Genomic DNA, 14,083 nt, shown 5'->3' on the forward strand with positions numbered 1-14,083 from the left:
AGATTTTTTGGATTTGGTGGTCCGGCAAAAAAGAAACCCTCGACAACGACTTCAACGAATCAATCTCTTCTTACTCAAGTATGTAATTTTGATTGACATTATAGCCAATTTTATGCAATTTACATCCTAATTCTACAGATACCCGGTCCATCTAGCAATTCATCACTAGCAAGACGTCGCGGAAGCGACAGAAGCCTTTCAGGTTCGGCACATGAACTTGCTGTATGTGGAATCAAACAGGATCCATCTAAAGTGCCGCACTCGCATAGTCAGAGCAATTTAAGTGAAATTCCATATCGGTGAGTCTTTCTTGTTGTTCAATACTGAATGAGTTCTGTTCTTTTTGGATTGAACTGATTTTTTGCAGAGAATTTTTGAATTTATTTTTAAAATTAAAAGCAGAAATTGCATCGATGAAAATAAATATAAAGTTTTAACTAGTGTGAAGTTAGTTTGATTTTTAAGTGGGATTTGAATTTTTAACGGTTTTGCAGAATTTAAATTTCAATGATCTTGTGAAATTTGAGTTGAAAGGTTCCTTGAAATTTAAATTTGTCGATTTTGTGAGATTGGAATTTTAACAATTTTGTAAAATTTTAAATTTTTAACGGTTTTGTAAGTTGTGAATTTTTAAAAGTTTTGCAAAATTTGAATATTAAATAATTTTTAAGAGTTTCAACAATTTTGTAAAATTTAAATTTCAACAATTTTGTGAAAATTGCGCTCTTTTAAAGTGAAATTCCAACGGTTCTGTTAAATTTGAAATTTAAAAGTGTTTAAATGTTTGAAATTTTACAGTTTTGTAAGATTTAAATTCTTAAAAATTCAGGATTAAAATGTGAAATTGAACAATTTTGTACAATCAAGTCATTTCAAAGCTAAATAATACCAACAAAAAATTAAAGCTAACTTCACACAAATAATTTTCATTAAAAAAATATAATATAATTAACACTTTATTTACTTCATTTTTCGCTTTTTGTTGAATTCATTTTTATTAAAGCGATTTAAAAAAATATAAAAAAAAAATACACAAGAATTAAATTAAACGATCATGTTGATTTTTATTGTAATTAATTTATTCAACTTCTATATCTGAATCTATCTCTATTTATCTTCATTGCGCTTTGCTTTCAAAACTCTCATATTTACATATTTTTTTTTTATTACAAAAATGCGAAACATTTTTCTCTCTTTTTTTTTGTTTATCCATAATAATCATCACCATAGCATCATCCTCATAATCATCACATCTTTTATGAATAAATTATAGTTTATTGTCTGATTTTCACTCTTGTTTAACTTCTTAATTTTTTTTAAAACTCAATGAGCCTTCAAGTGCAAATTAAAATTAAAAACTTTTGTGTTTCACATAGCTTTATAGCTTTAATAAACTTTATCGTCATGATCTTGGGATTGTGTCAGAGGAATTAAAGTAAAGTTTATATTCCTGTTGTAACAAAATGACAAAAAGTAAATAAAACAAATGTTTGAAATTAACTTGACTTTTAGTTTACTGCTAACAAACTGTGCGATTTATGGTAACAAGTTGTTTATGGAAGTTGAATAAGGGGGGTGTTAATGATGAATAGGAAAGTTTTTTGAACGAAATGGCTTTAAACTGTTGATTAGGGTTTTGTTTATGTTGATTATAGTGCATAAATTGAGAGAATAATTGTTTTTTTAGGGAGACGGTGCAAAAGAAGAAGAGCTCAATATAAAGTAGAAGGGCATAGTACATTGTAGAAGGGAAGGATGCATAATAGAGGGGTAGGTCGCATAGTATAGGAGTAGGATGTAAAGTAGAAGGATAGGATTCACAGGAGAATTGTAGTATTCATAGTAAAAGGGTAGGATGATTAGTAGAAAGGTAGGATGTTTTATGGAAGGGTAAGATGCAGTGTAGAATGGAAAGAACCATAGAAGAAGGTCACAGTACATATTAGAAGACTAAGAGTCATATTAGAAGCATAATATAGATAGAACAAGAGTTTGATGCATCATGGAGGAAGTAAGTTTGCTGCAGCATAAATTAGACAGAATATTCTGTGACAATTAAGCTCATACGCATTATTTTCAGTCCTAATTTCAATAAATCACAAGATATCAATTTTAGGTTTCGAACCATGAACCAAAAGGTTTTTTTGACATTTATCAGCAACCGGAATACCAAGTAAATGCGAGTTTAACTCAATTTAGTTCAAACTTGACTTAATGACTAACTTAAGATAAGATTTCAATTCCATACGCTCATAGAGGCATTTAGAGATCGAAGCCGAATTATAATTGCTTTGTTTTACTAAAAATCGATTCATATTTGTATGAAATTTCATACTTCACAAGAGTTTGCAGAAAAAATACAAAATTATTTAAACCATGTCGATTTTGCAGATATGCAGCTTTCGGCTGTACCTTATTGCTAATCTTAGGCTGCAGACCTGCAGTTTTGGACGAATCCTAATAATTTCCATTTAATCCCTAATTTCAGTGTTTCAGATCTTATTTTCAATAGCAAACAATTTTCATCCAATAAAAGCATCAAAATCACAATTTCCTAATCCTAACCTTAAAGCCGTCATCATCATCAACTCAATCCAATTGACATAAACTCACTCGAGATTATTCTATGCATATAAATAGCCACCAATTCTGATTACACTCGAATTAAATACACGAGTTTGTCTACTGACATTGAAATTTATTTTCCATAATTGTCTCCTACCTTATTGCTTGCTCACCTTACCAAATCAAGTCTGACTTCTCATTAAGAATTAATCCCATTCAAAGAAAATTGTCCAACATTTTCATAAAAAATTCATTCTTGATAAATTAAGGAAATTTCAACAAGTCGATGAATAGCTGTCATGAGACTTGGAAATTGAGATTACGGAGAATAAGTAATTTTTTTTTGTTGATTTTTGCTGACAACAGGCACAGGCTTTTAATGACAAGTTGGATTTTTGAGCTTTTGTCTTGTGAGAAAATTTGAAAATTATTGCTGAATTGACATTAAGCTTTATTGATTGGGAATTAATAGGTGCAGAATTGGAATTATGGAGTAGAAAATGACCGTTATTTTTTGAATTTTTGAAAGAAAACTGTTTGAAAAATAAATGACCGTTAAATTTTTGAAATTAAAAAATACGTTAAATGCAACAATTCAATTTTAAGTTAAATATAAATGCATTCAGGCTTCAAATCGATGATTTTGAGATTAAATTAGCCATAAATTGATAAAAACAATTGAAATATTCAAATCAATTGGGAATTAAACAGCATAAATGTGGGTTAAACACTAATATCTCAATTCACAGCTGCCTGTTCACGAGATTTTAATGAAAATTATCCAAAAAATATTCAACTACATCCTCAAAATAGGAAATTAAATACCTTAATACTCCTGATTCACATTTATGCATGAACAGGCAGAACTTCCCGTTCCTCAATTCATACATAATTTATTAATTTTCGAAATAATATTTTCAATTCCGTAATTACGATTTCACGCCATTCAAAACTTCATATTTTTTGGGGAATTTTCATCATCACTTTATGCCTTATTCAGTTAGTTCCGCCCGCGCATATTTCAAGTCGTGTTCTTGACTTTAAGTGGAGTCAATTGCCACAGCCATTGATTTTTATTTCTGTTTTAACAAAAAATCTTTATTGAGGATGGAAATCAGACGAAAAAAAAAGTTTATTTTCCCATTTTCTTTTCGAATTTCCGTTATTTTTTCTTATATCCATTTACAATTTTCATGAATAATTTAGCCTCTGTGAAACTGCCTTTTTTGCTTTATTCAATTTTCAGTTCTTTTTCTTTTTTTCTCCTTTCTCATTTCCTTTATGACGTTCTGTCATGCTATTCTTTTTATTGCCTTTTAAATAGACATGCTACTGTTACTTACATATTAAATACTCTTTTACTCAGCTATTTCTTACTATTTTAATATTACATTATAATGTAAATTCATCATCATCATTGTTATTATTAGAGTTCATGATTCCTTTCTTTTTGCAACGCATTTTCTAGGGACATGGTTGCGTTTTAAGATGCAATTTGTCGGTTGCAATTTTTCATTGTTTGATGACGTGATTTAACTCTTTTGGGGATTGTGGGTTGTTTTCTGATTCTAGTTTAAATATAGGGGATATTTGCACGCATATTTGACTATAAATTGTCTTTTTTGGGATTACTTTGAGACTTGTGTTATTGTGTTGATCATGTGCTCTTATAAGTATAATAGTACTAGCTAAACTAGTTAGAGACAAGTTAGTATCTAGTTAACGACCAGTAAAAGGGTTTCTTCGACTCAGAATTTAAGTAATACAATAAAATAATAATGTGTAGGTGCTTAATTAAATGACATAATATTGATGCCTTCTTTATCAATCAGATTATATGTATATTTTTTAAAATTTATTTATAACTTGACAGAACATTCAATAACAATTCAATTTTAATACGATGCTTAGGTTATGTATGTTTTTAAGCGTATTTAATAAGTAAAGCATGAAAAATAATAGTTTATTAGTTTCAAAGTTTAAATTAGTATAGAATAATATAGCTAACAGCACGAACATACATTAATAACCGTAGTCTAGCTTATAATTAAACAATCAAAACTTAATTTAAAATTTGAAAGCTAATGCAACTGACTAAACTAATAAAATTCCTAGAAAATGCATCTTGTACATTCAATTCTCTAACGACTAAATTCAACTTGATTTTCATTTCTTTTATCTTCATTTCATTTTCATTTTCCTTTGCATACGTTTATAAAATAAATAAATAAACTAAATATAGAAAAAAAATGTTCGCATTCATTCATTCATAGAGATATAAAAGTATTTTCTTCTTAAATCTAGATGATATGAATTGAAAAATATTCAATATGAATATTAGAAATAGAGTACAAAATAAATATTTAGATATCAACATATAAACAACAAAAAATTATTAAATGTGATACACACAAAAAATGAGAAGAAATTCCTTCTCATATTCATGTCGCCATTTATGATTTAAACTCCTTTTATCGTGTCACCCTCGTTAGGAGGAAAAAAACAAACTTTTTTATTTACTTTTATTTTTTTTTTTTTTTGTTTAACTTATAAATAAAATTATTTATTTTTTCAAAAACATAAGATAGCATTTAACACATATACGCACAGAAAAAATATGTTTTGAAGCTTTTTCTTATTCTCGGAAGTAAAAAAGCATTTTTGCTTAGGTGTAGGAAAAGTTTTAATAAATCAAAATCTTGTCATGTGGGCAGTTTTTCGATGGAATGCTTAAGGAACGTTCGGAAATTACGCTTCTTGCTGTTTATTGATTTTTCGTTTTTGCCTTGAAAATTGTTGTAATTTCTGGGAATTTGAAACAATTCTTTAATTAAAATTTACATAAATTTCTAGAATCACTAATTTGAATATTGAACTGCGCAAAACTGACTGGGGTTTAGCGATTTACAACAGCATTCTTAAAATTTTCAGCATTTTGCTACTTTCTACAATTTTTGCAATTTTTTTCGAATAGAAAATTATTAAATTAAAATTCTCAAACAAAAAAAAAATGAGAAAATCTTAAAATTAGTAAAAATTTATTTATAATTTTTAAAATTTTTATTTGAACAAAATTGTTTAAATTCTAATTTTTTCGGTAATTTCAAAACTTTTAACCTCAATTAAAAGCTCACAATCTATGAACTAATTTCCAAATTCCCTCAAAAAATTCCCCCAGCAACATCTGAGCTGACATTTTAAAATGTTATCCTTAAAAACAAAATTTCTTTAACCCTCCACAGAGTTCAAAGCTAAATGATACATTAAAGTGAATTATCTTCATATTTTCACAATCTAAATCCATTTCAAACTGACATGTGTGTGAGAAAAAAATACATTGTGTGGCTTTAACATGTGTATGTGAAATGATAAATTGAAATTCTTTTTGCCGATGCTACTTTCCTGCCTGCTAAGGGGTATGTTTTAATTCATTTAAGAAATTTTAGTCATGAAAAGCTGTTCTCAAGGTGTGATGAAATTTGAAGAATGGATTTGAAAGTTAGAAAAACAAATTTTGGGGGTCGTTCAATAATGATGTTCACCTAACCTTTTTGTCAATTGAAAACCATTGGCCTTCTTAGACGACGTCTGAACTTGATGACCACTTCTTCATTGCCAATATCGCGCACGTGATATTTTACTGTCAACAAAGTCAGAAATTATATGAGGTTTAATAAGCTTGCTAATAACATGCTCAGTCAAACCCTAATTTTGAACGAAGTGGTATACTAAGGGAAAATATATTAATATCTACACTCCTTTCAGGACAAAGTTCTTCAATTTGCTAAGAATTTTTAAACAAAAATCCATAAAATCTCTTTAAATGTTTGCAATTTCAATCAAAATAGATTAAATCCCTCTCAACATTAGGTCTCACCGATCTCCCATTGTTAAACCACTACTACTCTACATCTCAGACCTCAAACTTTGACATCAAAAGAGAACAAGCCCCTTAAATAATTAAAGACTCTCCGAAGCTAAAATAAAAACAATTTCCAAAGAATCAACAAAAATTCAAAACAGCAAAGAGAATTTTTGATTATGTTACCCTCCCTATCCCCTCACTCACATCGTCAGCATATACAAAAATCTGAATATGAAATGAATAATGAAGTCTCGTCTGTATTTAAACATTTAAAAAAAAACAGTCATGAAAAGAACAAGCAGAAAAGTTTATTATTCCGAGAGCATTAAGGAAAAGCTTCAAGCTACACAATTCATTAATTATGATTTTGATGAGAAAGTGAAAAGAAACATTTTTTTTTATTTTTATAATTTTTTTTTACTGTTCTCAGTTCTAAATGTTGTTGATGTATGAAAAAAAAAATTAATTAACATGAAATATTTTTGTACATAAAAAACCGAACTCAAACATGCCAAAAACTATTTCATTCTTCAGAACGATGATATACAGAGGAGATATGCCTCAGTCTGGAATCTTATTGGCCGAAGGAATTCAGTAAGAATTTGAACAAAACAAAACAAAAAAAAAAATCAAAAAATTATTAAGAAAAAATCTACAAAAATCCTCTAGAATTGAATTTTTCTTTCTTATTTTTTTGGTTTCAAAATTTAAAAAACATAAAAATTTTTTGTCTGTGGGTGAAATTGTTGGTGCTGGCATTCTGTTACTTTGTGAATATATATTTTTGATGTTTAATGTGCTCACAGGCTTTCTGTTTAGAATTTATTAATGTGAGTTAGATGCAAAAATTGTCAAAGGATTCTGAGGAGCTGAATTAGAAGCTCAGAAAGCATCTAATTCTATTTTTATGAACGTTTCAAAAGAGTTAATTGGGGTACAACATAGTTGTTATATGTTCTGTGTTCTCTGTTGATCCCTAAAGTCATACATTAGGATACGGAGGAGATCAGTCTCTGTTCATTCAGTTTCAACAAATTTTGATCATTTATTACCAATCTTTGTTGATTTTTTGACCATTTTCAAACACCTGACGATTTTTGGTCAATATTGGATACATTTGATCATCCGAATGGACAACTAGACAGAATGTCTATTTAACAACTTGACCCAAGGTCGACTTAAGATACATTTTACGGAAGGTTTCGTAGAAAATGTCATTAGTCGATCGTAGATTCATTAATTAATTGGACATTATGTTAAATCGTATACTCGGATCAGTTCAAATAAGCTTGATCATTTAATAATAATTTTTCATCAGTTTCTCCTACATATTTAATACAGAGTTGTCAGATTAGGTGGTTTATGGGAGCTTTTGCATTATTTTAACCAAGGCATAACCTAGACCAAAGCTCGAAACTAAGTTAGTTTTACGGAATATTCAACTTTGGTCAACTAGATTTCATATAAAATTCAAGTCTACATCAATTTCTAATCTAGTTATTCGTTTCTTAATTGCTTACTTATTTCGTTGATCGTACAGATCAGGTGTGATCCATTGCCTTTCTTAGTTACTCTCTTCAAAAACTATCTGACAACGTCGCTGAAAGAATGTCTCTCAATTTCAAAGCCTTATCGAATGACCAACAACCAGCTAAATTTCATCTAGACAAAAAAAAATTCTCAAAATTAACCTCATTTAGTTCCGCTTTTTATCACATTGAGTTCTTTCTATTCTGTATTCTCACGAAAATATAATTTCTCTGAGTGCCGTCATATAATTTTATTTCCCCAGCTATAATAGCAATCAAATTGCAATTTTTAAGCTCATTATTTTCACAATAATTTCATTCTTTTATTGGTTCCCTTTTTTTATTTCAACACAAACTCAACGTAAAAGTTCTCAAATATTATTTATTCTCATGATTCTCCTTTATATTGTTACGTCCTTATTGTTTTCATCTCGAACAATATAAAAATGTATTTTTATTAGCTTATTGTTCTGTTGTCGTACGAGACTTAAATAGACAATTAAAATGTATTTTTTATTCCATTCTTCCTTCTTTACCTCATTGTAATCTTTATTATTTATTCATTTATTGGAATTGGTTTTTAATAATCGTATTAAAATTGAACAAAATACATGCTGTACAACATAATGTATACTTACAAATGGCTTATAATGCTTAACTCCTTGTTTTGTAGAAGAATTTTGTCGAACAAATTGTTGGTAATTTTGTTGGGCTTTTTATGCAGCAAATTTAGTAACACAAAGGCTCGAAATAATTGACCAAAATTCTTTTCCATAAAAGGAACAATTGCTTACTGTTTTAGTTAAGTGGAAGGAATGTGTGTACACTATTTAAGGTGGTGTTGATTAGTAACTAGAAAGAATTTCAAATAATTGACATGACTTCAGCACTTAAAGTCTCAATCTTAGTACTTACCCTACTGACACAAATTAGAATGGTTTCATCATGACTCCATTAAGGCTTCGTTAAGGACACATTTAGCAATGTCAAATTTAAACGTGATTTTAGTATGGCTACTCAAAAATGTGTCCATAGATAGCCTTAAAGGATTCGTGACGGAGCTTTTTTCGTCTCTGGGGTTATAACTTTTAAAGTCTGTAAATTGTATGCCTGATACATGCTTGGGATTTTTCCGATATCTCAGTTTGGATGAATTTTCAAAATCATGGCTGAGTCCGAGACCAAGTCAGGGACCTACACCGAGACTATAAGTGAATTAATCGAGATTTGCTAAGACCGAGAATGAAAACTTGCGGTTTCGGTCAAGTTTTGGTCTTGAAAATTAAAAACTAAAATATATACAATATCCACCTTAAAGTTAGTGTGTCTACCTTTCATCCACACATACATGCATCTTTTATCAATCACACAAACTCACAGCTTTATTATAAAAAGCTTTATAAATGCATTTGTTTCGTTCAATTAAGCAACTCTCTATTATATTTATTGTGCTTATTTTATGTACTCATGTTGTACCTGCTTACATCACTTTATCAATATCAGAGCTAAATATTGCCCGTGTATATGTATTAAAGAGAAAATAGTAGAAAAAGTGCTTTGTAGAGCAAGATATTATGTGTTGAGCTTGGTAGGATATGTAGAAGAATTGATTGACTTGTGAGAAGTTGGAATGATTTTTTGAAGGATTTCTATTGATGATGAAGTGTTTTTAATTGGTTTATTAATTGAAATTTGTAATTAAAGATGTTGATTAATATTTTTAATTAAGTTCTTGTCCCGGATTTAGTCAGAGAATTTGAATTTTAATATGAACTTACTTTCTTACTTCCTTCGCTGGCCGTACAGATCAACTGTGATCCATGGTAACCCTCACATGACGCCTAAAGCTGACTCTATCGCTGGCTTCCGTCTTCTAATTTCCAATATTGCCAATCAATACGAACTGGGCAGACATATCAATTATGATCGACTGTCTCCTTCAGATGACGTTTAAAGCTGACTCTATCGCTGGCTCAGACTTGCCAATTATTAAAACTAAGTGTAATGTTATCTTTATAAATATTATCCTTCTTATCTGTTATTTTTCATCTAAATGGATCTACATGAATTTACAATATACCGTTCAGGTATTCTAATCCGTAGATACATCCCGATAAGCAGCTAATGCCTCAAGCTTTCAAGTATATTTCATGAAAAATTCATCAAACAATAATTCTTAAACATTGTGCATCCTAATAGCTCCTGGGAAATTATCAACATCTCAATAACATCAAATATTTCAACATAACCTCAAAAAAAAAGTCCATAAATCATTCTAACTTCCATAAAATCCGTTGAAAATAACATGTGTATCCATAAATAGATAAAATAATTACAAAAAAAAAAACTTTCCATGCTCTAATGACATGGTTAGTGTTTTGTAACACAACAAAACTTCATCCTTTCCTTTCCTTACAAATCGTCTGACTAATTTTTATGCCTGTAGCTTACAGTGCCACATTTTTTTAACTCATTTTCTGTGTAAATGAACTCTTTTTTTTACTATGACTTGAGAAATTTGCAAGCAAACGAGAAAGTTTGTCCATTTTAGTCATCTTTTATTAACACTTTAGTTCCTTGAGACGTAAAACTTTGTAGTTCTTTTTTTTATCGCTACTTTATGACATTTATGCTAGAAACAATGAAAATTTAAATTGGTGGTAAAAGTTTAAAGCTCTAATTTATTTTTATCCATGTCATACTGAGTAAATGATTGAAGAAAATGAGACCATTGTCATCTGTAATCATCAGAGCAAGACCAATGAAAGAAATACGAGAAGCTTAGTATGCATTTCTGTGTTCTATAAGGGGTGTAGCTAGTATCTGTTGTTCTCAATTTGAATTTTTCATCAACATTTTGTGTTTGAAATGAATTTTATAATATTGAGCTGTCGTGGGCAACTTGTGTGCCGCGGTGCACTAGTGTGCGGGCAAAAATTGTTGGAAATGCCATGAACTGTATGCTGCGACCGATTTCGGTCGACGCTGAAAGGTTGCCCACCACTGATATAAAGCTTGAATTGCATTGGTCACTTCTAAGAGTATCAGAAAGTCTGGACACTAAAACCATCCATCGACTACACCCCTGCGTGCTCTAAAACATAAGAAAAATATTACAAAAGAAAGAATGTAAGAAGAAATGGTAAAAAAAAATAAAGTTTAAAAGAAAATTTATTCTTTTTTTATGGAAACGATTTTGTGAAATGTTTACAATCTCAAACTGTTCAAGTTTTATTTATGACGAAGAATTAGTGTTTGAGTAAATCACAGAACATGACACAAATTACTGTTGTAACAAGTTTACTAGTGAATATATAAATGAGTTTTTAAGTTATTTACATCATTGATATTGGATTGAATTTGTCATTTTTTGGTGGATTCCTCATATCGAGTTTTTGAATTGTTGAATCTTTAAATTTGAAGGTTGTATTACTGATATTTTTAAAGATTCAAATCATTCAGCCCGGAGCAAAAAAGCTTAGATATAAAAGAACTGAGTAAGCTTCGAAAAATGCATGAAAAAACTAAATTTTAAATTTCAACTTCAAAACGACAAACTTTGCAATTCTCAATATAGAAAGAGCTTTATAAAGAATCACTTTTTATGTACGTCAGCAACTGTTTGAGAATGGAAAGGAAGTTGGCAAAATTATAAAATTTGCATAACTCAATAGAATGTATTTCATTAGGAATAAAAATGTCATCGCACACACATATTTCATGTAGAAGTTCACTTTGCAGCTTTTTTTTATTCAGCTTCTCTCATGTAATTCTTTTATCTTGCAAATTCACATTCAGTGCTTGTCATATTTATCATATAAATCGAGCATTTACACTTTTTCACCACACATACATACACATACACAAAATAATGCAGTAAGGTAAATAGAGCATAACATACGAGCTTTTTTTTTTGATGTCATCAATCATTGTATCGTTCATATGAGAAGCTAAAATGGAAAATAAGTGAGAAATTGATGGGGTTGTAGTCTCAATTGCCTTAGTGATATACCATTTAACTCATATTTACATTCAATCTTGGTATGGTGCCTTTTGAGACATATTAACTTTAATAACACAATAGCTTGTCTCCCCCCTCCTCATTCTATTTGTATTGATGACAATAATTATATTACATATATGGCATTCTCTTCATTTTTGTTTGATGATATTCTCTGTGGCTAATGATTTGTGTGCTAATTTTGAATCTATTATAATTCCTTTTGTGACATCTCTTCAATTATCATAATTTGTATGATAATTGAGCAAGTAAATATATTTATATGTGTGTTGTGTGAATATTATATGATTTCTATCATTGATTTTGGATTCTACTCAGCTTCCAATATGCTTAATTTGCATAAAAAATTTTTATTTCCTGGTTTTTATCCTCTTTTGGTATTTTTGGTAATTTTTTCTTTTTGTTTGTTGACTTTTAATGATAAAAAACTATTTGGGAAATTTGTCTGCAAAGTGATGGTTATGTGCTTGCATACTTGACTGGCTGTACAGAGCAATTGTGGTCAATAGTGTCCCTCAGGTGGTGCTTGAAGCTGGCCTTATCGCTGGCTTTCGTCTACCAATTTTCAATCGATTTTTTATGGATCTGGCCTGAACTTGGGTGCTTCTCCACTGTACTAGTCATGCCAACATGATTGTGTGATTCACGACATTCAAATCATGGCCAGATGGATATTGCATTGGCGTATGCAGAGGTCTAATGCACCCTCATTCGTTAAACAATTGCTAGTTGCGAATCACCTTTGCAAAGCTCTGGTTCTTAATGGTCTGAATAGCTGATCAGGATATTTTTATATTCCATTGGCACACCCTGATAATCAGGCATCGAAAGTTCTTCCCACCTTGACATTTAGCTAATTTTTTCCTCCATTTACATTTTGATTCCTCAAAAATTAAACCTATTACTTCAAAATGCCATCCACAACATCAATATCTAAAGCATTTAACTCTAATTAAATTCAATCAGCCACAAGTTCAGGAAGAAAAATACAATTTTATGTACGACAAACCATTAATTACATTGAGCATCTATCTCTGTAATTAAAAAGCCACAAAATTGCGATATTTAATTAAATCTAATTTGTAGACAAATTTCCTAGTTTTAAAAAACTCTTTTGTCTCCGTTCTTCAACGTCTTTATCTCCTTTTTATATTCAATTTAAATAAAATGTTTTTTTCATTGTACCCGATTGTAAAAATTGAATGTGAAAAAAATTGAAATTTCATTAAAATTCTCTTCTGTTTTTTTTCTGTCATTTTTCAACAACCTCAACTGCTCAAAAATATCCATAGAGAGCCAACAAAGCATTTGGAAACGACATTTGAGTCGGCAACAACGACAACATGCAATGTATGTCCGTGGGATACAATTGAAATAGAAAGTGAACCAGCGCAGACATTACATCCGCCAGCACCACCGTCTGCAAACACATCAAAGTAGATAGAAAATTGGCAACCTTATTAATTTCAAAATTCCAATTAGTTACCATTTTTAATTTGCAGACCAAAATTAACAGTTGATTTACCATCAATACCATTTACATCATCATCATCCGATATCATAAATACTGATGTTTCAGAACGTATGAAACGATCGTGTGGCTTACGACAAAATACGTTAGATTGTGATTTTCATAGTTCTAAGAGATTGGCACCTGTTATCAGTGAGCATCGTCGGGCTTCTATGACAATGGCTCCCAGGTGAGTTGATGGACATATTTTATCAATCAATAAATCATTTGAGGGACGTTTAGGGGTCAATTCTGGATTTTAAGGTCATTTTCCATTACTGTATCGATTCAGCACTTCCCTAAAATTTCCATGCACATTCTAAACCTAATTCCTAACTCAAGAAACTTATTTCAACACATCAACGAGCGCCTAATCTCTTTACGACATCTAAATAGTCAGCCATAAACATTTAACAGCTATTTTATGTAAAAACATGCTCTCATTTTCAATTCAATCTGCTTAAAAACCTTAATTACTCGAGCTGTTGTAATATAATTTAATATTTCAAACCATTTATAACCCCATTACGTTGTTAAAGCTTCCTTCGCATGAAAAACTACATTATGTTCCAAAAAAAAAAAGTTATTAAATG

The 14,083-nt window shown here is 29.9% G+C and overlaps 1 protein-coding gene across 3 annotated transcripts in view; it reads left to right on the forward strand.

Moving 5' to 3' along the window:
- LOC139098404 (uncharacterized) overlaps nt 1–14,083 on the forward strand; it is a 113,462-nt gene that overhangs the window by 96,618 nt on the left and 2,761 nt on the right. For 2 of the 3 annotated variants that reach the window (XM_070650602.1, XM_070650604.1), the window contains exons 7-11: nt 3–78; nt 139–299; nt 6,965–7,024; nt 13,273–13,416; nt 13,483–13,680. In XM_070650602.1, the coding sequence (XP_070506703.1) occupies nt 3–78; nt 139–299; nt 6,965–7,024; nt 13,273–13,416; nt 13,483–13,680 (639 nt within the window). The remainder of the gene's footprint in view (nt 1–2; nt 79–138; nt 300–6,964; nt 7,025–13,272; nt 13,417–13,482; nt 13,681–14,083) is intronic. The other variant, XM_070650603.1, reaches the window with a different exon arrangement.

Source organism: Chironomus tepperi, unplaced genomic scaffold (assembly GCF_022539635.2).
Source record: "Chironomus tepperi strain 1889 unplaced genomic scaffold, CSIRO-AGI_Ctep_v1 contig_445, whole genome shotgun sequence".
Classification (NCBI taxonomy): Eukaryota; Metazoa; Arthropoda; class Insecta; order Diptera; family Chironomidae; genus Chironomus; species Chironomus tepperi.